Raw genomic sequence first — 24,084 nt, forward strand, 5'->3', positions numbered from 1 at the left:
TAAAACAAACACACATTTGATTTTTAACTCATCTCTACGCTGTTTTCTAACAGGTCTGTGAAGTGGAAAAAACAGGTGGCAGCACTCAGTGGAAGACATGGTTATCTGAGACTAATGCATCCCAAGCCACACTCCATTTATCACCAAAAATGGCGAGGGATTCGAATCTGATTATGTTAAGTCACGGAGGGGCACCTGACACCACTTGCTCTTTCACAGACATTTGTTCTTTTGTTTTTCTTTTTTGGTGATTGCGTGAATCTCACAGGCAAAAAGGCCAAGCAAAGTCTAATAGGGTTAACTGTATTGTAGTCCTAGAGAGAAGAGTAGGGGTATAAAGTCAGATTGGACATCCTGTCACAAACAGAATCTGACATGGAACCGTTCCCAGCCCATTGTGTGCAAGCATATACACTGTGCAAATCCCATAAAAAAACTCAAACTCAACTTCATTACTGTTGATGTTCATTTGTCAGTTCTTGTTGTAGTTGTAGGGAACTGGAGTGTATTCTGGTCATAATCGGGCAAAAGCAGGAATCAACTCTGGAAGCAGTGCCAGTCAATTGCAGGGCACAGCACACCTCACATGCACACTCATGTTTAGACATACCATTAAGATATAGCACTTTGAAATATATAAGGAAACTGAAGTACAGTGTTGCACCGACTAGTCTTTCTGAAGGAGGACATGTAATATAAATGTCTAGAGACAACCATAAGTGAATTGTGCTTAAAACATCATGGGAACAATTAGACGACTCACTGCGTGTCACATTTCTAAACCAATCCAGTGCCTCCTGAAAGTGGCACTCACAGCAGGGCCGGGTATTTTGAACTGCAAAGATCAGAGATACTCTTGATAATCTGGACCAACAGACAGCAAGCTTCTGATTACAATGAAACATCTACAGTTGGAAATTTTTCTAAAAGAAAAAACTATTAGATATATAAATGTTTTTTTCACGTGTGAAGAGAGCACATTGCACATTTTAAAAATAAACATAACCTTTTACAAGGATAAAAACCTTTCTGTAGCATCAGATTATACATTGGCATTCAATGGCATCAATGGACAACTGATAAATGGACATGAGATGTTGTCGCAGGTGCTCTGTATGCTCTCTGGTGCTCAGAGTTACAATGACAGTGTAGGAGTCAATGTAAGTTTGCAAGAATTAGCAGCTATATTGAGGAAAATATGAACGGCAAAATATGCATTTGAAGTAAACTGCTGGATTATGTGAATTTCCCCTTGGGATTAATAAAGTATCTATCTAAACGATGTGCAGATTTCAGTACTTATAACACCCGAATCAACAAATGTGCCTAACACCACAAGCAGATGCACAGATGAGGCTGCACAACATCCACTTTCGGACTGAACATCTAAACAAATTAAAGAAATTTAACATTACTGTCTAATTGGAAATGCAAACATGCCATGACAAAATAGCAAAGGTGTTTGAACATATTGTATATCCATAGATCACGATGCTTATCTAAACTCTGTTTGCTGTTGTTATGTCATATGACAGGCAGATACAGCAGACAGAGCCCAGTAGCTGTGGTGGTCTACGTGTGTGTGTCTGTCGGTCTCCACTGCTACAACACTTAATACAATGTGCACATTAATTATTACGCTCCAATTACCTTGTGCTACTGAGCTCCTGAACTAATAACAGTAATTTTAGCTTTTTATTTTCTCTCAGCATCAAGTCTTTAGTTCGGTTTCTTTTACTGTCCGCCTGAAACCCTGGTAGCAGTTTAAAATGCATGGACAGGATACCTGTGGGGGTAGCTTCTGCAGCACAGAATTTCACTGCCATTCACCTCACACTTTTTAACGAATTGTCCCCAGATGTGTATTCTCATTGAGAATCACGTCTGGCCCCAAGAGGCTATGAGCTGACTAGTGGCTTCATTAGGGACTGGGTGTTTGGCCATATGTCAGTCACAAAATGCACAGACCATTGCAATGGAGGCTCTGTGGATCTGGTGTGTGTATTTTAACTGCTGGTACAGAGTAACACAATCCAATCTTTGAGTCTGTGTGTCAGTAGGCAGGGTCCGTGTAAGGGTTTTTCTCAGCCACTGGGGCACACACCTCCGGTGGGGTGCAATGTGCTCTTAAGCGACTAGAAGCACTGCACAATATGTTTCCCTGTTTCTAAGCAAGTTTGCTTTACCAAGAGGATACCCGATCGCATGAAAAAAGATTTGTACACACATTTTACCCATTCAGTATTTTTAATGTGAACTCTTATGTTGTAACAATACATTTCCAAATTCAAAAGTCACAATTTTCTGCAGATATTTAACAGAAGAAGAAAAACTCAAAAGTTAGTGTTCACATAACTATTTAAACCTCTGTGCTTTGGTAGCTCCAGATTTACACAAATGACGACAAATTAATCACAAACACCACAAAGGTGACTGTCATTTGACCAAAATAAAACAATTAGGTACTTGTCATTTGTGTAAATCTGGAGCTACCAAAGCACTGCAGAGTTTATCTTCTTCTGTTAAATATCTACAGAAAATGGCTTATTTTTACTTTGGTAATGTATTGTGTTACAATATAAAAGTTCACGTTAAAAAAAAAATACTGAATGGATAAACATGTAAGAATCATTTGTCATGCATAAAATTGTGCTGACTTTCACTTTGCCAACTCCACCATGGTATACATTGACTAGAACCTGTTCTTCATGTTACACTCCAGACATTTGAGCTCCATACTGGGCATTTGCAGCTTAGACAGATTGTGACTTTTATTATGGCCCTACCTGCCATCTGCTGGGCCTGTGTGGCACTGCAGTGCTGGTGAGAAGACAGTTGTGAACCTTTTTAAACTTACACAGTTACATTATTATACTATACCGTCTTCCAAGTCCACTTAATCCTGAGCAGGGTTGTGATTTGTCTAAATAATAATAAACAATGAGAGTCTGATAAAATGAACCATACTGTTCATGTAAAATTCAGTGTTATTTGTTAGATGGCATTAACAAGCCTTGAGTTCTGTTAAGAGGGTCAAAGTGGGAACAACCAGGTGGGAGTGTAATGGATCCCCCCCTACATGGCCGGATTAAGACCCTCACTGGCTCTTGGGTGACTTAGTTCCTAAACAGATTAGCTAATCATACTTTTAACAATGTAGCATACAGACACCGGGTCATTTAATGCAGTGCTGGTTTTCTCACTTTTGATTTTGGCATGAGTCTTGAGCACTTCATCGAGATGCCCCTCGATCATTTTGACTCATGGATACACCATCATGTCATTGAGCGTCTATTGGCTGTCTTGGTGAAATGGCTCCTTACTGTCACAGGCCCCTGGTTGTGTACTCAAAACACTTGGATGTTAGGGCCATCACGTCTGCCTCGTTATGAAAATGCAAATTTTGGTTGTCCTAATAAAACTGGACAACAAAAGGAGGTTATCACCATTTAATAAATCTAGAGCTCGGTTTACTTTTTCCCCCCACAAAAGCAATGAATGTTTAAGGTCATATATGATGAAGTATAATCCTGTGTGAATTACTTGTTATTAATTTTGCATTAAGAAAGCAAAAAGACTAGAAATATTATATATTCTCACACACACAATCCATCAGAAATTAAAGTATTTAAAAATAATGCTTTTCTTATTCATTTTGCATTTATATACATGCAAGTGACATTTATTTAAATGATTCAGCCTGGATAGAAATGTATGTGCAAGATTTTGAAGTTGGTTAGAGAGCTATTTTCATATTTTTTTCAGATATATCACTTTAAAAGTGTGAACATCATCACACATATTGAATGTACTGCCTAACAGTCATCTAAGTCAATCCGCACAGATTAACATGGCATTCTACAAATGGTCATAAACACACTTACTGTAGGCGCACCCACCCACACCATAGAAATGTAGTAATAATTAAAGAATTGCTTATCACTGCACAATAACTGTTAAACAAACATGCCAAAACATCACGACTAAATACTCACCCAAGGACTGTTTACTTTTAGAGATGGCCACAGTGGAAACTTGATATTCTTGTAGTGGAGGAGAGGCTCCCTGCTCTAATGTACCGTTAACACCACTTGACGCAGCCGCTGAATGTCCGTTCACCAGTTCTTTTTCTGCAGCTTTATCTTTGACTGGTTCAGAATGAACCTTGTGACTTGAGTCCAAATTGGCAGCACCAGATGTGGTATCCCCAAAAATCTGAGACAGTGAAGGCCTGGACTTCTTGGGATTGTTCACCACTGTGTACAAAGTGTCTTTGCTTTTCTCACCCTTTTCCTTTTTAGACTTCATCTGTACAGATTTGCTCGTAGACATTCCATTTTCACTGGGAAAAGGATTCTTATCTGTAAGTAAATAAAGAGCATCTTCCCGTTTCGGGAGGTCAAAGACCGCTGTAAACGTTTTTTTCTGTGTGGCATTCAGTGCTGTGGTCTGAACCATGTCAGTCAGTAACCAATTAGACTGTTGCGGTTTGGACCCAACAGACTTGTAAGACCTGGTATCTGTAGAATAGGCATCTACTGGCACATCTTCAAGGGGTGTGAAAGCCCTGGAATAAAGTCGTCTGTCTTGCTCAGATCCAGACAGCTTGAGCTTTTCAATTTCTTCCATCAGCTCTCGGTCCTTTTCGTAGTCTTGAGCAGCCTTCAGGTGAAATCCCCCTCGATAGTCTAAAACGCAAAGAAGCAGACTCAGATAGAACAGAAAGAGAGCCAGTAAAGTTCAATTAATATTCAATACAGTACTGTGGTGTGCATATTTGATAAAACTTATATATACCCCCCCTCAGCTAAAATATTAGCCTTTGATATATTCTTCATTTCCAAATACAGTACCTGTATTATCAATACTGTTTATTGCACATTCTTACTTTTGTTTTCATTGTTATGGTTTATCCATCTGTGAAAAAAATGCATTTTTTGGGCTTTGCCAAAAGAAGTGGTACAAAAGTTTTTTAAAAGGGGGGCAAAGCTCATAGTTTGACACTAACTGGTTTTATTGCATTTAACACCTTAAAATATAATGACAGAATATATAAATATGCGATTGATTTTAAAACTGAAATCTACTGTCTGCTCATTGGACCCAAATCCAGCTAACCTGTTAAAAATGTACTTGAAACAGCAGTACAGCTAATGCTAGAGGACTTTGTCCCGGAAGTTTTCAAATTAGCCATTGTTAGACTGTTAAAAAAATGAGATTTGATCAGATTGATTTCAAATGTACCTTTCCTTCCAAATATTTTAGAAGATAATTTTGTTGAAATTGAAAACCAAAATCTTACAGATATTTCAAACTAGCTTTTGCTCCTGCTGTTGCATAGAAGCTTAACCTCACTGGCTTTATGCTGCTAGTCTGAAGTGTAGCTTTCAACATGACTGAGAATTTAGTTGGACTGTCAGGAGCTCCTTTAGTTGGTTTACTTCATACTTATTGGAAAAAACCCTCAGCTAAGGTCATTTTCATACCCCAGCTTGACTTGTATTAGAATGCTACAAGCTTCTCTGAATTCAGGTAACAGAACCCAAGAAAGGCTTCACCTGGGACTGGAGTGATGAGGTGTCTTTTAGGTGCTGTTCTACTTTGGGAGGATCGAAGAGCAGGGGATCTCACTGGAAGACAAAGAACACTCAGTTGGGAGAAGCAGGATATACACACGCAGTGTCCAGAATCACTAACAAAATCTGAATTACCTGTTCTGTTCTTTAAAATGTCATATGCTTCAAGCTCAAAGGGTATAACCATGCTGTCAAATCTTCCCAAGTCAGTAGGTGACAAAATGGTTCTGCAAAACCAGAGTACAATATAAAGAATGCTCGAAGGTAAAGGTTAACTATGATAACTGTGCAGCTGCATATAATTCATTATTTTCTTACTATTTATTCAGATTTACTTAAATCTAATCAAAGCCTAACCAAGCAGCAATGAGAAGGAAGGCCTCACATTTTACCTCACTTATGTCTGTGTGTATGTAGCATTGTTACTTTTAGGCCATATATCATCTTTAAATATCAAATCATCCATCCATTTTTTGTGATCAAATTTGCATATACAACAAACTTATAGGAAGTCAAATGATCACAACTAATTTTGAAAAAAAAAAGGAAACAGTAAATTTGAGAAAATGGCAAAAGAGAGGACCGTGAACAGAGTTGATTTAAATGGAGGCGAGCACTTTAGACAAATTAATTTTATAGCTAGAACAGACTTCTTAGGAATTCATGAGGTTAAGGATAGGGACGATCTGACAGAAAGACAGGATTCTGTCAGCGCACTAAGAGATTTTTTTGGTAAGTGGAGGGCACAGGATGCAGTGGACAGGGCAGAAGCATGGCTATGCCACAGGACTCTGGTGGGGCCAATAATATCTGGCCAAGCAGGACTTGGGAGCATTCCAACAACCCGTTATGACAGGGTCCAAAGACAAAGTCAGGCACCACCTGGTACAAGAGGAAGTAAGAGCAGAGGTCGAAGAACTTTGAGGAAGTCAAGTGGTAAGAATGTGGCAGCAAAGTGTCTGGAAGAAATGGGAATGAGCTATGGACTGCAAGATCTCCTGGTCCAAGCTGTGGCAGGTTGAGCCCATCTGGATCAGATTTCTGATCCAAGCTGTCTATAATGTCCTGCCAAGTCCATCCAACCTCTTCTGCTGGGGCAAGGTTGACTCTCCAGCATGCCCCTTGTGTCAGAAAGGAGGGACACTTGACCATATCCTTAGCAGTTGCCCGAAAGCAATGGGAGAGGGTCCCTATCGTTGGCGGCATGACCAAGTATTAAAGGTGATTGCAGGAACTCTCAAGTGCCAGAGACCAGATCAAGTGCACTGGACCACTGAGGCAAAGGATTGCCTTTCTCAAAGTGGGAGAAAGCCCAGACATCAGCCACTTGGGCTCTTAGGAACAGCACCAGACTGGCAGGTGAAGGTGGATGTGGGGAAGCTGCTGTGATTTCCAGGTAACATTGTAGAGACCACCCTGAGGCCAGACAATGCCCTATTTTCGGAAACATCCAAGCAGGTGGTCATGCCGGAACTTACAGTTCCTTGGGAGGAAAGGATGGACGAAGCCCACAAGCATAAGAAAGAAAAGTATGCCAAGTTGGAGGAAGAATGCTGCAGACGGGTGGCATATATGATGTTTGACCCCAGAGGTAAGGTGGGCTGCAGAGGTTTTGTAGCCCAGCCCAGTCTCTGTGTAAGGCTTACAGTCTTCTGGGTATAACAGGTGTGCACAAGATAAAAGTCATCAAAGTTACAACCGAGGCAACAGAAAAAGCCCCTAGACGGCTGTGGATGAAGAGGAGTGAACTGTGATCACTTGCTACTTGGGCACAAGCCGGGAACTGAACGCTCCTCATTAGGTCGCCTGGGTGAGGGAGTCCGATTTTGAAAGACCTGAAACACCTGATGACCCCAGGTCATATCACTGATGAAGTGTCCAGGCACGTCAATAGACATATGTTATAACCGGTATCTGTTGTGTATCGTGATTGGGTAGTTTATAGTTGAAACTAGCAAAATACCCGTGCTTCGTAGAGGAGAAGTAGTGTGTTAAAGTATTTGGAGGACGTGTTGTGTTATATTCCGATTTTGTCAACCATTGTAAAGATAACAGGTTTCATTCATCGAAGTGTTCACTACCCAAATCGGTACTCGTGAATCTAGATGTTTAACAGGCATTTCCAGTATTATGGATTTGCCTGCGAATATTTAGCGGCAGCGTGTCTATGAACTTAATTTAAAGTTAAGCTTTACACCTTGCTTTCCTGTTGATATATCTACAAAGGCTTGTTCAGCTTCAAAGGGTTGTTCCTTTTTTACTGCATCAATAAACAGCTCGTCTTCCTCTTTATCTGAGACATCACACACTGCATGCACGGGTTTACCTTTCCCAGTCCTGCAAACTTTAGCGAAGTGGTTCAATTTACCATATTTTTTTCACTGTCTTCCTTTAGCTGGACATTGACTTTTTCCACCGTGTGCTTTGTTTCCGCAGTAGCTGCACTGATAAATATGCTTGTATGCATCACACGCTTCATATTCTTTTGCTGCCTTCTCAATTGTGTAATGTATTTTTTGCTCAGCACTCTTTGGAGTGCTTGCTTTTTGTGTGCATACTGTGTTCACAGTCAGTTCACGTGAGCCGCTCGGAGTACATGCATTGAAAGTTCTCAGCTGTGCTTGTGCTATCTCGTGCGATGACCAAAGTTTTATTTAAAACCGCATAAAACAGCATAAAGATGAAAGACGCCTCACGTCTGGACAAACTTGTTAAGAAGGCAGGCTCTATTGTAGGATTAAAGTTGGACAGTTTAACATCTGTGGCAGAGCGACGGGCATTAAGCAAACTCCTGTCAATCATGAATAATCCACTGCATCCACTGAACAGTGTCCTCTCCAGGCAGAGGAGTAGCTTCAGTGACAGACTTTTGTCACTGTCCTGCTCCACTGACAGACTGAGGAGATCGTTCCTCCCCCACGATTCTTCAATTCCACCCGGGGGAGTAAATGCGAACATTAATTTTATTTAAATTTTTTTTTAATTTTTATTACTATTTAATTTAATATTGTTTCTTTGTATCAGTATACTGCTGCTGGATTATGTGAATTTCCCCTTGGGATTAATAAAGTATCTATCTATTTATCTATTTAATGCTAGCTCAGACTCTTGCACTTTTGCAGAGTTTGTGCCAAAAACTATTCTATCCCTGAACATCCCATCTTCGTTTGCATAAGCACAGTCCTTCACCAGCAATTTTAACTCTGTTACAAAGTGATCAAAAGTCTCGTTTATACCTTGCGTCTTCTCACTAAACTTGTATTTCGCGAAAATCGTATTCGTCTTAGGCATGACAAACGCCTCGTAGCAGCAGCGTGTCTATTGGATTGCTGGTGACAGACGGCCTTATATGGGCAGGCACTCAATTACGTGGGAGGCGTGGGTAAGGGGGATGCAATATAGGCAGGCAACTACGTGGGAGGCGTGGGGATGGGTGACGCAACTCCACCTCGCACGGCGACCAAGCTGCAGGCTATGGCCGTATATATGTACATAAGTAGGATTCAGTTATGACCGTTATGCGTAAAATTTCGACATGACACCAGCTTAACTTTTGTAAATAAGCTGTAATGTGTGAGTGTGTGTGTGTGTGTGTGAGTGAGGAGTGCTTTGCCTTTTATTAGTATAGATTGTAAATCAACCTGCAGACATTCACATATTCAGTTCAGTTTCCTCTTATAAGACCAAAATGCTATGTGCTATTAAAAAGGCACAATAGCTGGAATAAAACCCAAACTAAAAAGCAACAAAAACTGAAAAAACACAATGTTCAACACAAAGTATCAATATGGATATTAACATTCATATTCATGAAAGGCATACTGTGATTGTGAAATGTCTGACAAGTGCAATAATACATTTAATTTGACTATGTGGAAAACATGTGTCACTTTATTTAAAATACATGTCTTTTACTAATTTAAAATAAAAGGATCCTGTCACCATGAATACAGCTCAAAGAAAGGCAATCAAGGACAAATGGAAATGCCTAAAAACCTTAAAAAGAAGATCAAATGCACTCAATTACACACAGGATTTGAAAAGTCAATGTCACATTATGCTCAGGCAGTAGACCAACACCCTTTCCAGGATTAGCTCCTGCAGCACTGACTTCAGCCCCCATAACCATGCACTGACTGGATGGTCACAAGTGCATTTGCTACAGCAGAGTTTGCTTCACAGTTTTATGTATATTGATTAACACTGGTATTGGAAAAAATTTTAATTCTGACCTTATTTCTCTCAGCAGCAGCAGTTTTTCTGGTCTGTCAAGTATTACAAGAAGAGGCCGAACTAAATCTTCTACCTCTCTTTCTGAAATATACTGCACAAAAGAAAAAAACATTTTGTATAATACTATGAGCCATAAATTATGAAGGCTTCCAAAAAGAAACATTATTTCTTCCTTAAACCATCCATAAATCTAAATTGGAAGGTAACTCACATGCTGACAGTGTCTCAGAACAGCTGAAACCTCATCTTCATTCAGCAGCTTCCTGGCCATATCTTCCACCAGAGAAAGTCCCTGCTCTGGTATGGAAAATGGAATGCCATCATGGTAGCTGGAGCTGACCTCTTTTTGTGTGCCAAACAGGGAGAACAAGCGGCCTCTTTCCTTTTCTATGAACCAGTCAGGAAAAAAAACAGACACGTTCATTAAATGGGCCGCTAGTTGTTTTAATTTAAATCAAAGAGGAGTATGTGATGTTTTTGCATGGAGATGATAAATGAGAAAGAGGGCTATTAATAAATTAATAATCAAAGTTAAAGTGAACACAATTAAAAAAAAAAAAAACACTCGAGCATACACATGCGTAAGTCCCACCTCCAGCCCCCAGAAAGCCCAGACACAAATCACTGCATTGTAACAGAAAGCAATTAAAAAGTTACCCCTTTTAAGGCTTCTAATCACAAATCTTTGAACTGCATTGCCTGGGGAACAAAGAAGAATTACAGCTACGCAAGGAAAACTGTTAATTGTATGTTTAGTTAAAAAACAAGACATAGTACTCTAAGAGTAAATATCAATATCAAGCATGTTTTATTGTTTTAAGAGTCAAAACTTTTTCTGCATTGTGTAGTTTTAAAATTTTCAGTAAAAGCCTGGGCATTTTTTAAAGATGTATTTCACCAAAGCTTTAAATGATCAAAAAAAAATAATATATATATTATAAATTACATATAATAGGCAACAAAAAGGAGGCAAAATGTTCAAAATTCCTGCCTAGTCACTGCTTGCACAGCTTCAAGTGCATCCCTGGACTTGGGGACATGTCCTACTCCAGCAGACCCAGGGAATTAGACCCGTTTATTTTCATGCAGGTGAGTCAGCATGGAGACCTAATTTGAGTCTTCAAAATTCTCAAAGGCATTAATAAAGCAGATCCAGAAAAATTCCTTCAACTTAATGGTAAATCACGTACTTCAGGACACCAGTGGAGATTAAGGGAACTACATTTAGGACTGCAACAAGGAAGTACTTCTTTACACAAAGAATTGTGGGACTCAGGAACAAACTACTGAAACATGGAGTTGAAGCAGGAATCTTTGACAACCTTTAACTATGGATGAGATATTAGGGCAGCTTAGCTATCAGCTAAACAAACGGGCTTGATGGACTGAATGGTCTTCTCGTCAAATTTCTTATGTTCTTAACAGTAAGTGGGTTCAATAACTGATGGATGAAGGTACATGTATACTATATATGCGCTATTCATTTTTAAAGTACTCCTGCTTGTCACACAGAATGTCTGATTAGTAGAAGTTGTATGTTATGTGTGCTGCACACTAGGTATCAAAATCCACGAATAACAGCTTTTTACAATGGTTTTGTGCAGAAGGACATGTTATAAACAAATTAACTACCAAAAATAAAAACCCTGCACCTGTATCTGTTATCATCCAAGAACAGGAAAATGAGACTGCAATGGCCACATGACTGCTAAAATCTTAAAAGACTAAAGATTAGAAAAATGTTGTCTTGTGTCAAAGACACATGTTGGTGGTGTTTGTGTAATTGTGTAGGGAATGTCTTCTTGACACACCATAGGCCCCTTAATACCAAGTGAATGTCATAGCACTTTTAAGCATTGTTGCAGATTATGTGCAACAGTTGATTGCTATAGCATGCATAGTATGCATATACAGTAAATGGATTCCTCTACGAGGATAATGTGCCAGGTTTCAGGCTGGTTACATCAATGTAATAGTGACTATTTACTCCAAAGGTATTCCAAATCTGAAATGCTTAACAGAGACCTCTAGTGAGCCAACCCAATACGAGAGCATCCAAATGAGAAAGAGGGGTCTGCCCCTTCCAGTCATATGATCACACTAAGTGATATATTGGGTTGAATCAAACAGAATGGCAGTTTGCCTAATATCATAATCGAGTAAGGAATTTGGTAAATAAAGAGACTCTTATGCAGTATATTCAAGAGGATTCCCTTCCTTAAAAACAGAAGATAGGCACTGAACAAATAAACTTTCTCTTCAGACAATCATTTTTACAGGACTCTGGAAAATGGGGGCAAGAGAAACTATTTGTGCAGTGGGAAAAATAGAATAAATAGATACTAGCATTATGACTTGTATTTGACCAGTACAGCCCCTTAGCTTGCTGACCACACCCTAGCAGGCCCAAAACACATGCTTACACAAATATATCTATTATATTATAGACCCCTGAATTGTAGTAAAATGCAGAAAGATTTGTGCTTGCAATCTGAAGGATGATTATTTAAACCACAAGGTGACAGAGTAAGTCCACACCATAGTTTAATGTTCATTGGTTATATGATTATATTTCACAATTAAAACATAATAATTTACTATGAAAGGTTCTATATTAAAAGAAATAGTCACTGATTAATTAAAAAAGGTAAGAAAGTTTATATGTTGCAGAAGCCTACTTAGTCCATCTTACTCTTTCATTTATTAGATGCTCCAGTATCATATTTTTGCTCTTCAAATGTGGTAGGGCAGGGGTGTCAAACTCCAGTCTTGGAGGGCCGCAGTGGCTGCAGGTTTTCTTTCTAACCATCTTCTTAACTAGAGACCAGTTTTTGCTGCTAATTACTTCTTTTAATTAACTTGACTCAGGCCGTTTAGTTGTTCCTTTTTCTTAATTAGCAGCCAAACAATAATGAGACACAAAATAAGCCACCACATCACATAATATTTGAAAATAAAGAAAGGTGAAGGTCAGGTTGATCTCTCAACTCACCAAAACACTTTGACGATGTTCTTATGAAAAACAGAAAATCAACAGTTTTGGAAATGTCAGCTGTGGCAGAACGAGAGCAACAACAAGCCGTGGAATTAAATAACGAGTTTAATTAACAGCAAGAATTGGCTTCTCATTAAGAAACTGGCTGGAGTTTGAAGCCCCAGTTTAGCTGGTCATCTATTGGCTCGTTTCACGTCTCATTTCTGTTTGGCTGCATTTTAATGAGGAAACGAATCAATTCAGAGGACTGAATCCTTCTAACAGGGCTATTAAAATGTGAATTAGCAGTGAAAACAGGTCACTGATTAGGAAAAGGGTTATAATGAAAACATGTAGCCGCTGCAGCCCTCCAGGCCTGGAGTTCGACACCCGTGTGGTAGGGGATGCAGTTAAAGTAGAGGAGTGGGTATTTGGTTCTACATTTCTTTTTAGTCAATACTTGTATTAAAAAGTTTCTGTGTGTACCTGTTTCCATAATAGGTAGAATGCAGTAGAAAGCTCTTATCCCGACTACATATTTCTACACAACTCCATGCTTCATTTGTCCAAGTCTGTGGTCTTTCTGGATGCTTCTCTAACAAGTCTTCATTCTGCTTTAGACTGTCAGGCGAATGTGTCTGGTTTCTAAACACACCAAAAATGCAAACAATTTCTTGGTTCATGTACCCACATTTTCACAATAAGCTTTTTCTTGTCTTCTGAACTGTCCACAGTTTGCTGATGCTCAGTCACCTTTTGAAGGCCCAGCCCAACACCCCAGTAGTGTTTAATCCTCAGGATACAGGGCTCTAGACTAACTTTTTGCACTGGTTGCACTGGTGCGCCTAACTTTTTTTCTTAGGTGCACCAGCACAAAAGTTAGGTGCACCCAAATTTTCAACCGCATCACATTTAACACCACAGTTTTACAAGTTCACTTTATTTATTTATTTATTTCTTTGTTTTTTTTAATCGCTGTCCATATAGGCAATATTGACTTGTAAATGATTACCTAACAATCTGGTGAATATAAAGTTCTTTATTTGAAGGCAAGCACAATTCTACAAGAAAGGTAACTTACTGAAAAAGTGTTGGTGCTTAAAGTGCTTTACTGAGCTGAAATTTAAACTTAAAAAATCTCAAGATAAATTAACTAAAAAGAAGATCTAAATTAAGTGTTTTAAGGGCTTCAAACTGAACATCTCATGGCTCAATGTCTTATGGACTATCCTCCATTGCAGTCACATGCCCCTCGGATGGCCAACTCCTGTAGTTTGGCCTTCTTGATTTTTGGCCTTGACTAAACCAGCTGGCCACACTCTCTCTAGCATTAAAATCTTCCAGACTTGGGCATGAGCATGCTCGACCTCAATGTGTCCAATAAGTATATTCACCGGTCTTCATCTCCAAGATATCACCCATACACAATGACGCATTCCTTTGTGGCGATATCTGTGTCTCCGTCGATCAGGAATGCCATGTACGCACTGTTCGCAATTTGCACAGACGTCTTTTTTTTCAATGTATCTGCGATGACTCCTATAAATTGGGCGTACGCGACATCATTGCTGTACATCGGGTTTACGTTCAAGCCATTTTTCTTCATAAGAATTATTTCGGACTTGAATTTAGTGAAGGGAAGTTCTTTTGCAATATTGTAGGCAACATTAAACTTAAGTATCATCTCGGCCTCGTCTGATGATCTGTTTGCTGCTGCCTGCCGCTGAAAGGCAGCGGGGAGAGGGGACAGTTGAGCAGTGCATTTATTGCGGCATGTAATGTGTTTTATAGATGCATTGTGCTTTTTCAGCGTTTCAATTCTAAATGTATTAGAACCAGTCACAAATGCACTACTGCCGGCCATGGTCTTCCCACACTCTTTACAGTAAATACAGTGCATTATATTATCAGCTTTACTGTATCTTAGCCACGGAAACTGGTCAAGCCACTCTTTTCAAAATGTATACACGTTACCCCTTTTAATTTCAGTGGGCACGGACTCGATCGTATGTGGCTCATTATCTGATGCCGTCTCCAGACCAGGGCTTGCTATAACTTGGGAGGTTGATGGCTCCGTGTCAGAGCATTGGTTATGATTTTTGGACGGATCAGGCCCTAACTTAACATTCTTAACGAAAAAGCTGTCAATCGTTCTTTTCATCTTCTCTCATAATCCGTGGCTACATCCACTGTTTACCTGATGGGCTACTCACCTCTCTCTGTCTGACTGCATCACATGCATTTTCAAACGTACACATACGTACAGGAATATCTGGACCACGGCCAATCAGAGGGGGGGGCGGGATCCGCCCTTCTGATTGGTTTAGACCACGATATGGGCCTAATGTGTGTCTGTTATTAAACGACAGGGAGACTTTAAGAGTCACGGAGTTTCGTTTTCTCGAACGGCTGGTCGCAACGGTGCAACCTTTGATTTTTTTTTTTAGTCGCACCATTTAGAAATTAGGTCGCACGTGCGACCAAATTGGTCGCACTCTAGAACCCTGGGATAGCTCTGCTCAGGAATTTTGTAACCCTATTATTCTTTGATTTACTGTATTGCTGCTAATGTTCTTGTCCTGATAATAACTGCAATTTTAAACCTTTTTATATTCAGCCTAAGAGTATATTCTCAGTTGCCTGTTACTTTTCCCCTAACCAACCAAGTCAAGTGTTCTAAATTTAATTTTGATTTTTGTAATTAACCTTGATTCAAGCAGTCAGTAGAACAGTAACAGTGACAACATATAACAATGAAATGTTTCATGTTGACTGGACTGTGACAATAATGATCATATAAACATAAAAAACATAAATAATAACAATAACAGGTAGGACAGTGATTCTTTCTGGCTTGAGGGATCGATTCTCTGCCCCATCACTGTCAGTATACAATGTGCATGTTCTCATAACTTTCAGATTACTCTCACATCCCAAATATATGCAAGCTGGCGTTTCTTAAATTTATTTTTGTGTAAATTTGATATGGGCAGGTACATGAGTGTTCCCATAGAAGGGCTGACAACCTGTCCAGTGTTGGTTCAAGCTGAGCACAACCCTGTGATGTTAACATAAAATTTCACAAAATGGGTGAATGTATGAAAAAATAACAGTAATATTAAATATAAAGATACAGACTAAACTTACTTTGTCAATGCCCATAGCTTTTGAAACCCGACTTAGTCATGTGAAAAAGTAAGTATACACCCCAGACTTTTTCAACATATTTAAAAGAAAAAACATCAGACCTTCAAGCAAACAGTGCCTACAGTTAAAGATGACATATTTGAACAAATGACACATAAAATGAACATGGTGTCTTCATTCTCATAATCTAAATTAACAAAAATGCAGATTTGCCACATAGAAAACGTAAGAGTACTCTTAAATGTATCACCAATTCTGATCCATAAAATTAGAATCAGGTGTTCCAGATTAGGCATCAATGATGAGAACCTCCTTATGGAGTAAGCAGGAGGACCCTTGTCATAATTAAACTTCAGATATTGATGGTCTGTTGGTCTCTTTTCTTTTGAAGTGTCAGGTGTCATCATGCTATGATCAAAAGAGCGCTCTAAGACTCTCAAAACAAGGCAGTGGATGCCCATGATTCTGGCCAGGGATTTAAAAAGATTGGCAAATTAATTGAAATCAATCATTCCACCGTAAAAGAAATCATCTACAAGTGGTGCAGATTTCTAAGGACAGCTAATTTGTCCCAGACTAACTGGCCCAGGAAACTGCTTAAAGTGATCTCAAAGAATCCTACAATTTCACCACAAGTAACGGGACTGGCGTAGTCAAAGCCCTGATTTGAATTGCATTTGAATGTGATGGAGGATTTGAAACAAGCAGTACATGCAAGAAAGCCCACAAACATCTTGCAACTGAAGGACCTGCATGGCCGAGTGGCCAAACATTTCAGGGTCGATGTCAGAGATTGGTGGGTTGTTATTGCAAAATGCCAACAAGAAATCATTGGTGCTTAAAAGGAGGCATTACCGGCTTCTGAGGCCAAGGGAGTACTTTCTTTTTTACCTAGTAGACCATAACATATATTGCTATTTTTGTTGAATAAATATTTGAAAAGACACATTTTTCTTGTGTTTTATTTAAATATATAATCAATTTTATGTGAAGGCACTATTTGTATGAAGATCTACTTTTTGCCTGTTCAATATGTTGAAAGCATCAACAATTACTGTATATATATGTGTGTGTGTGTATATATATATATATATATGTGTGTGTGTGTATATATATATATATATATATATGTGTGTGTGTGTATATATATATATATATATCTATACTAATAAAAGGCAAAGCCCTCACTGACTCACTCACTCACTGACTGACTCACTCACTCACTCACTCAATCATCACTAATTCTCCAACTTCCCGTGTAGGTAGAAGGCTGAAATTTGGCAGGCTTATTCCTTACAGCTTACTTACAAAAGTTGGGCAGGTTTCATTTCGAAATTCTACGCGTAAGGGTCATAACTGGAACCTATTTTTCTACATATAATGTAATGGAGTGGAGTTGGAGATGGCAGTGGGGGAGTTTCGTGTGACATCATCACGCCTCCTACGTAAGTACGTAGAGAACAAGGAAGAACTCCAAACAGCGATGACCACAAAACGCCATTTCACAATTGAGAAGGCAGAAAAACATTATGAAGCAAATGATGCATACAAGCATATTCATAAGTACAGCTACTGCGGAAACAAAGCACGGCGTGAACCGTAAGTTTATATTAAATTAAGTTCATAGACAGGCTGCCACTAGCGTTTGTAATTTAGTGCCTGCCCATATAAGGCCGTCCATCAGCGGCAATCCAATACAAACACTGCCGCTAAATATTCACGTGTGAAGGACTGTGCTTATGCAGAGGAAGATGAGATGGTCAGGGTGGTGTTTGGCACAAACTCAGCGAAACTGCGAGAGAAACTTTTAAGTGCCGGGTCTTAGCTGACATTACACGAGATGGCACCAGTACAGCTGGGAACCTTCGATGCAAGAACACCAAGTGGCTCACGTGAACTGACGCAGTGCACAGATAAAAAGCAACAGTTCCAAAGAGCTGAACAAAACCGAATTACACAATTGAAAAGGCAGCAAAAATATGAAGCGTCTGATACATACAAGCATATTCATAAATCCAACTACTGCGGAAACAAAGCACACGTTGGAAAAAGTCAATGTCCCGCTAAAGGAAGACAGTGTAAAAAAAACCCGTGCATGCAGTGTGTCAGGTCTCAGATAAAGAAGAAGACGAGCTGTTTATTGATGCAGTAAGAAACGAATCGATCAATGAAACCTGTCATCTTTACAACGATTGACAAACACGGAATGTAACTTGAACACAACACATCCTACAAATACGAACCTGATTGAAAGAAATAATGATAATCAAATCCTTGATGACATCAACACTCAGTAACACTCACAAAACAAATACTGCATATTGACAGTCATGTTACGTTATTTTTAAAATGTTCCCTTTTCTTTTCTAGCTTTTTAACACACTACTTCTCCGCTGCGATACGCGGGTATATATATACAGTAATCCCTCCTCGATCGCGGGGGTTGCGTTCCAGAACCCCCTGCGATAGGTGAAAATCCGCGAAGTAGAAACCATATGTTTGTATGATTATTTTTATACATTTTAAGGCCTTAGAAACTCTCCCACACTGTTTATAAATATTCTCCGCACAGTTATACAGTAAACCCTTGTTTATCGCGGTTAATCCGCTCCAGACAGATAAATGAATTTCCACGAAGTAAGATTCTTTATTTATAAATCTAATATTTTACAAGCAGTTAGAGCATAGAAAACCTGTTTACGACCTTCTAAATACGTTTTTAACATTATTAGAGCCCTCTAGACATGAAATAACACCCTTTAGTCAAAAGTTTAAACTGTGCTCCATGACAAGACAGAGATGACAGTTCTTTCTCACAATTAAAGAATGCAAACATATCTTCCTCTTCAAAGTGCGCTTAAGGAGCGGAGAATGTCAGAGAGAGAGTAAAGTAAACAATGAAAAATCAATAGGGCTGTTGCGCTTTTAAGTATGCAAGCACCGCGATAAAGCAGCGGCAATGAAGGGATCAATGCGAGGTAGCCTTTCAGCATTTTTACAGGAGCGTCCATTATCTTCTAAGCAAACAGCCTCTGTGCAAAAAGCCCCTCTGCTCACATCTCCTCCGTCAAGCGCAGAGAACGTCAGAGAGAGAGAGAGAGAGCGCGAGATTAAAGCAAACAATCAAAAATCAATAAGTGTGCTTTTGGGCGCACCTCGATAAGCGGCATTTCTTAGAGGAGCGTCCGTATCCACTAGGCAAACAGCTTCTGTGCAAACAGCACCTCTGCTCACACCCCCTCCGTCAGGCGCAGAGAATGTCAGAGAGGGTGAGATAGAGGCAGAGACAAGCAAACAATGAGCACCGCGCAGGAGGCATATCTTATAGCATTGAGGAGTTTTAGTTAATATGTAATACGTGCTCTGATTGGGTAGCTTCTAAGCCATCCGCCAATAGCGTCCCTTGTATGAAATCAACTGGGCAAACAAACTAAGGAAGCATGTACCATAAATTAAAAGACCCATTGTCCGCAGAAATCCGTGAATCAGCGAAAAATCCACAATATACATTTACATATGCTTACATATAAAAACCGCGAAAGTCAAAGCGCGATACAGCAAGGGATCACTGTATGTATATATATATATCCCGATCTACATACTCGAATAATGGATACTTTATTCGCCATCAATGATTGTTTTGGTAAAGCCATACTCAGTGTATTCATTAGATGAGCGGTAAAAAGTAAGAGCGAGGGAGGATGACTTATTGAGGCATGCAGGCTGTAGTCTTGCGTCAACTCTATCTGAATTGTGATCACATTTGAAAAAAATATATCTTTTCAAGTTCTATTTAGTCCATATGTGTCAAACTCAAGGGCCGCGGGCCACATCCGGCCCGGCGTGTAATTATATATGTAATTATATCCGGCGAGATCATTTTATATACTGTATTATTGTTATTAATGGCCAGGGTATATGAAGCGCTGGTAACACAATAAACTACAGATCCCATAATGCAGCGCTTCAGCTGCCTTGCCGAACACTTACCGCGTTTATCAAGTGTAGCTTATGATGCTGCAAGTTATTGCGAAGCTAGCTCACCACGATGCTGAAGAAAAGTTGATTCTGAAAATAGAGCCTTTAAAACCGATGGGAGGCTGAGTATATGTTTACTGAACCCGTGTGTCTCATTTGTGGAGCTAATGTGGCTGTAATTACAGAATTTAATCTAAGACGGCACTATGAGACAAAACATCAGGGTAACCTGAATGCAATGCAGAAGATACAGAAAGCAGAAGAATTAAATAAGAATCTGACACTTCAGCGGACGTTTTTACCGTGCACAATCACAAAGTGATTTCAAGTGAAGCTGCTTTTATGGGAGACACAAATGCACCAGTGCAATTTGCCCCACTTTCCCTGTTGCCAAGTAATGTTGAACCAAGTCGTCACTACAGTGTTCCCAAATCGCACTTTGCTGATAAACTGGCGCACTGAGTTTGCACGGCGCTTTGGTGACTTTGAAGAACAAAAAAAGTCCGTCTACATGCGGCTCGAACCTTGTGCATGTTTGGTACCACATATCTGTGTGAGAAGCTCTTCTCAGTGATAAAGACTAACAAAACAGCACACAGGAGTAAGCCTCACTGATGAGCACCTGCAATCCATCCTGAGAATCTCCAACACAGAACCTCACACCAAACAGAAACGAACTTGTTGCCAAAAAAAGATGCCAGGCGTCCAGCTCTAAAATGACATATGAGCAAAGACAACTGAATGATTTGATTTGTTATTGCTGAAAGGAACACATTTTATTTATATTTCTAGGTTTTGTTATGCAGCATGTTCATATTTGAATTTGTATAATTTTGACAGGATATATTTTTATGGAGAGCAAAATCTTTTGGGATATTTAAAATCTAAGTTTATTTTTTATATAAAATTACATAAGAGTAAAGAAATGTGAATGTTTGTTCTTTTAACGTTTACTTTATTTCTAACTTGTATAATTTAGACAGGATATATTTTATGGAGAGCAAAATATTATAAGTTGTTTAAGGTTTGAGTTGATTTATTCACTGAATAATATTCCTGTCTGTTTTACCATTCCTACCAAAGATATTTCTGTCGACTAAATAAAAATTCCTTCTATTTAAAATTTAAATAGAACTTGAACAAATCTGATAGTTCATAATATCCACGCAGACTTGCGTAAGAGCGGAGTTATCCGTTTTAACAAGCAGCGTATTGCACTGATACGAAATAGCTGTGTGTGTATATATGTAGATATGTATGTATATGTATATAATTGTTTATATATGTGTGTGTGTGTATGTATATATATATATATGTATTTGTGTGTATATTTATGTGTATATGTATAGATATGTATATATATAATGTTTGTGTGTGTGTCAATATATATATATATATATATGACAGCAACACTCATCACTCACAACAGTGACAAAACAATTACATTGACAATCATGTTACGTTATTTTCAAAATGTTTCCTTTTCTTTTTCATTGCTTCTTTAACACACTACTTCTCCGCTGCGAAGCGCGGGTATTTTGCTAGTATATATATATATATATATATATATATAATATATATATATATATATTGTGAAGGACCGAGGAGACACCAATAAGGGTTGGGGTTTCCGGCCCCGTATATTGTACAGAACGCTTTCAAACAAAAGGAAAAACCGGTCTTTGCATAAACTAAACAGTTCATAACGCGACGCCGACTCCTGGCGTCGCGGCCATTTTATTGGGGAGGAGCCGGAAGTGGAGGGATGCCGGGAAGGACCGCAAGGGAGGATGGGAAGGATGACGTCAGGGCAAGATGGCGGAGGAAGGGCGGAAGTATCGCACCGCGGTCAATCCAGGCCTATGGTGCAGGAAGGTCTTTCTTTCTATGAGGAAGCAGAGGGAGAAAGTTAATACCCGCCATTCCCTGGCGGCGAATGGTTTCCCAGGTGCTATCGAATCAATCCGCTGCCTCCTACTCGCGTGCGTGACCGATCCCCCTTAGCCCAGGACCGTCAGGTCGGGCGGACCTAACCGAGAGGTCGTGAATACGAGAGGGCATCGGCATTGGCCTGAAGGGTGCCCGCCGATAAGTGACAGTGAACTTATACGGCTGTAAGTCCAGGAACCACCTGGTGACCCGCGGATTCGACTCTTTGTGTAGGGACATCCACTGAAGTGCAGCGTGATCAGTCACCAGAGCGAATTCGCGACCCAGCAGGTAGTACCGGAGGTGGGTCACTGCCCACTTAATGGCCAAGGCCTCCCTCTCCACTGCCGCGTGCGGGTCTCCGGTCCATCAGTTTCCGGCTAAGGTACATCACAGGGTGCTCGACACCATCGACGCTTTGGCTCAGCACGGCACCCAGGCCTGTGTCCGAAGCGTCGGTCTGGAGAATAAACGGGAGCCCAAAATCGGGCGTCCGTAACACAGGTGCCGGCGTTAGGGCCTTCTTTAGGTCACTGAGCGCGTGTTCTGCTTTGTCGGTCCACACCACGTATAGGGAGCGCCCTTTTTGTCAGGTCAGTCAAGGGTGCTGCTCTTCGAGAAACGGGAACAAACCGGCGGTAGTAACCGCAAGCCCCAAGAAAGCCTGCACCTGTTTCTTGGTACTCGGACGGGGCCATTCTACGATGTCTTTAACTTTGGAGCTCTGTGGCCGCACCTGTCCTTGTCCCACGAGGTAGCCTAAATATTTGGCCTCCTTTAATCCAAAAACACTTCCGGGGTTTATGCGGAGGCCGGCTTTAGCCAGTGTTCGGAGGACAGCTGCGACCTGCAGTAGATGCTCCTCCCAGGTGCCGGAATAGATGACAACGCCATCCAGGTAGGCGGCACTATAGGACTGGTGGGGCTTCAGCACTCTATCTACCAGGCGTTGGAAGGTCGCCGGAGCCCCGTGCAGCCCAAATGGGAGGACCTTGTACTGCCAGTGCCCGCTAGGGGTGCTAAAGGCCGTTTTCTCCTTTGCGGATGCCGTTAAAGGAATTTGCCAATACCCTTTTGTCATGTCAAGGGTAGTCAGATACGAGCCGCACTCCAGCCGCTCAAGGAGGTCGCCAATGCGGGGCATGGGGTAGGCATCGAACTTGGAGATCTGATTCAGGCGTCTAAAGTCATTACAGAACCTCCAGGAGCCGCCTGGCTTGGAGACGAGGACAATAGGGCTGGACCAGGGACTATGGCTCTCTTCAATTATGTCCATGTCCAACATACGTTTCACCTCCAGTTCGACCTCTGCGCGTTTTGCCTCCGGGAGTCTGTAGGGCCTCTCCCGGACGATTACCCCGGGCTCCGTGACTATATCGTGGGCAATCAGCGCGGTCCGGCCGGGTGACTCGCTCACTACCTCGGGATGGCTCGGAGTGTTTGGGCTAACTCCTGCCGCTGCTTGGGGTCAGCTCTTCGCGAGGTTAAGGGCAGTTGTGCTTGCGAAAGGGAGAGTGACCTATGGGAGCTGGGAGCTCCTCTCTATCTCTCAGGGCTTTAACAGGTTGACATGATAGATCCTCTCACTCGGTCGACGATTGGGCTGTTTCACCAAATAGTCGGCGAGTCCTTTCTCTCCTTAACCTCGTAAGGCCCTTGCCAGTGGCGAGCAGCTTCGAGTGGGAGGTCGGGACGAGCACCATAACTCGGTCCCCCGGGCGGAACTCCCTGAGGACGGAGTTGCGGTTGTAACACCGGGCCTGCGCTGCTTGCGCACGAGTCACGTGCTCTTTTAGGAGGGGCCTGATCTTTGTGAGTCGGTCGCGCAGTTGCGCTCACGCTCAAAATGTTAGAGGAGGGAAGAGCCTCGGCCTCCCAGCCTTCTTTTAGGATGTCGAGGATTCCCGGGGTTGTCGCCCGTATAGTAATTCAAATGGGGAGAAGCCTGTAGAGGCCTGGGGTACCTCCCGGTAGGCAAAAGCACGGCGGGAGGAGCTGGTCCCAGTTCCTGCCGTCCGCTGACTACCTTGCGGAGCATCTGCTTAAGCGTCTGATTAAACGTTCACCAACCCGTCAGTTTGCGGGTGATAGACTGGCGCTTTCAGGTGCTTTATCTGCAGTAATTTGGCTACCTCCTTGAGCGTATCCGAAGTGAAGGGCGTACCCTGGTCCGTGAGGACCTCCTTGGGTATGCCCACGCGTGAAAACAAATTAACCAGTTCCCGCGATGCTTTTAGTATTAGCGGG

General features: G+C 40.9%; 1 protein-coding gene across 1 annotated transcript in view; it reads right to left on the reverse strand.

Annotated features, from left to right (window-relative positions):
- The window catches only part of LOC120542817 (PDZ domain-containing protein 7-like), a 93,359-nt gene that overhangs the window by 6,645 nt on the left and 62,630 nt on the right, over positions 1-24,084 (reverse strand). Inside the window, exons 11-15 of the mRNA XM_039775497.1 lie at positions 10,021-10,196; positions 9,809-9,900; positions 5,712-5,803; positions 5,559-5,630; positions 3,996-4,688 (exon numbers count right to left, since the gene is read on the reverse strand). Coding sequence (XP_039631431.1) covers positions 3,996-4,688; positions 5,559-5,630; positions 5,712-5,803; positions 9,809-9,900; positions 10,021-10,196 — 1,125 coding nt within the window. The remainder of the gene's footprint in view (positions 1-3,995; positions 4,689-5,558; positions 5,631-5,711; positions 5,804-9,808; positions 9,901-10,020; positions 10,197-24,084) is intronic.

This window comes from Polypterus senegalus, chromosome 1, assembly GCF_016835505.1.
Source record: "Polypterus senegalus isolate Bchr_013 chromosome 1, ASM1683550v1, whole genome shotgun sequence".
In the NCBI taxonomy this organism is placed as follows: domain Eukaryota; kingdom Metazoa; phylum Chordata; class Cladistia; order Polypteriformes; family Polypteridae; genus Polypterus; species Polypterus senegalus.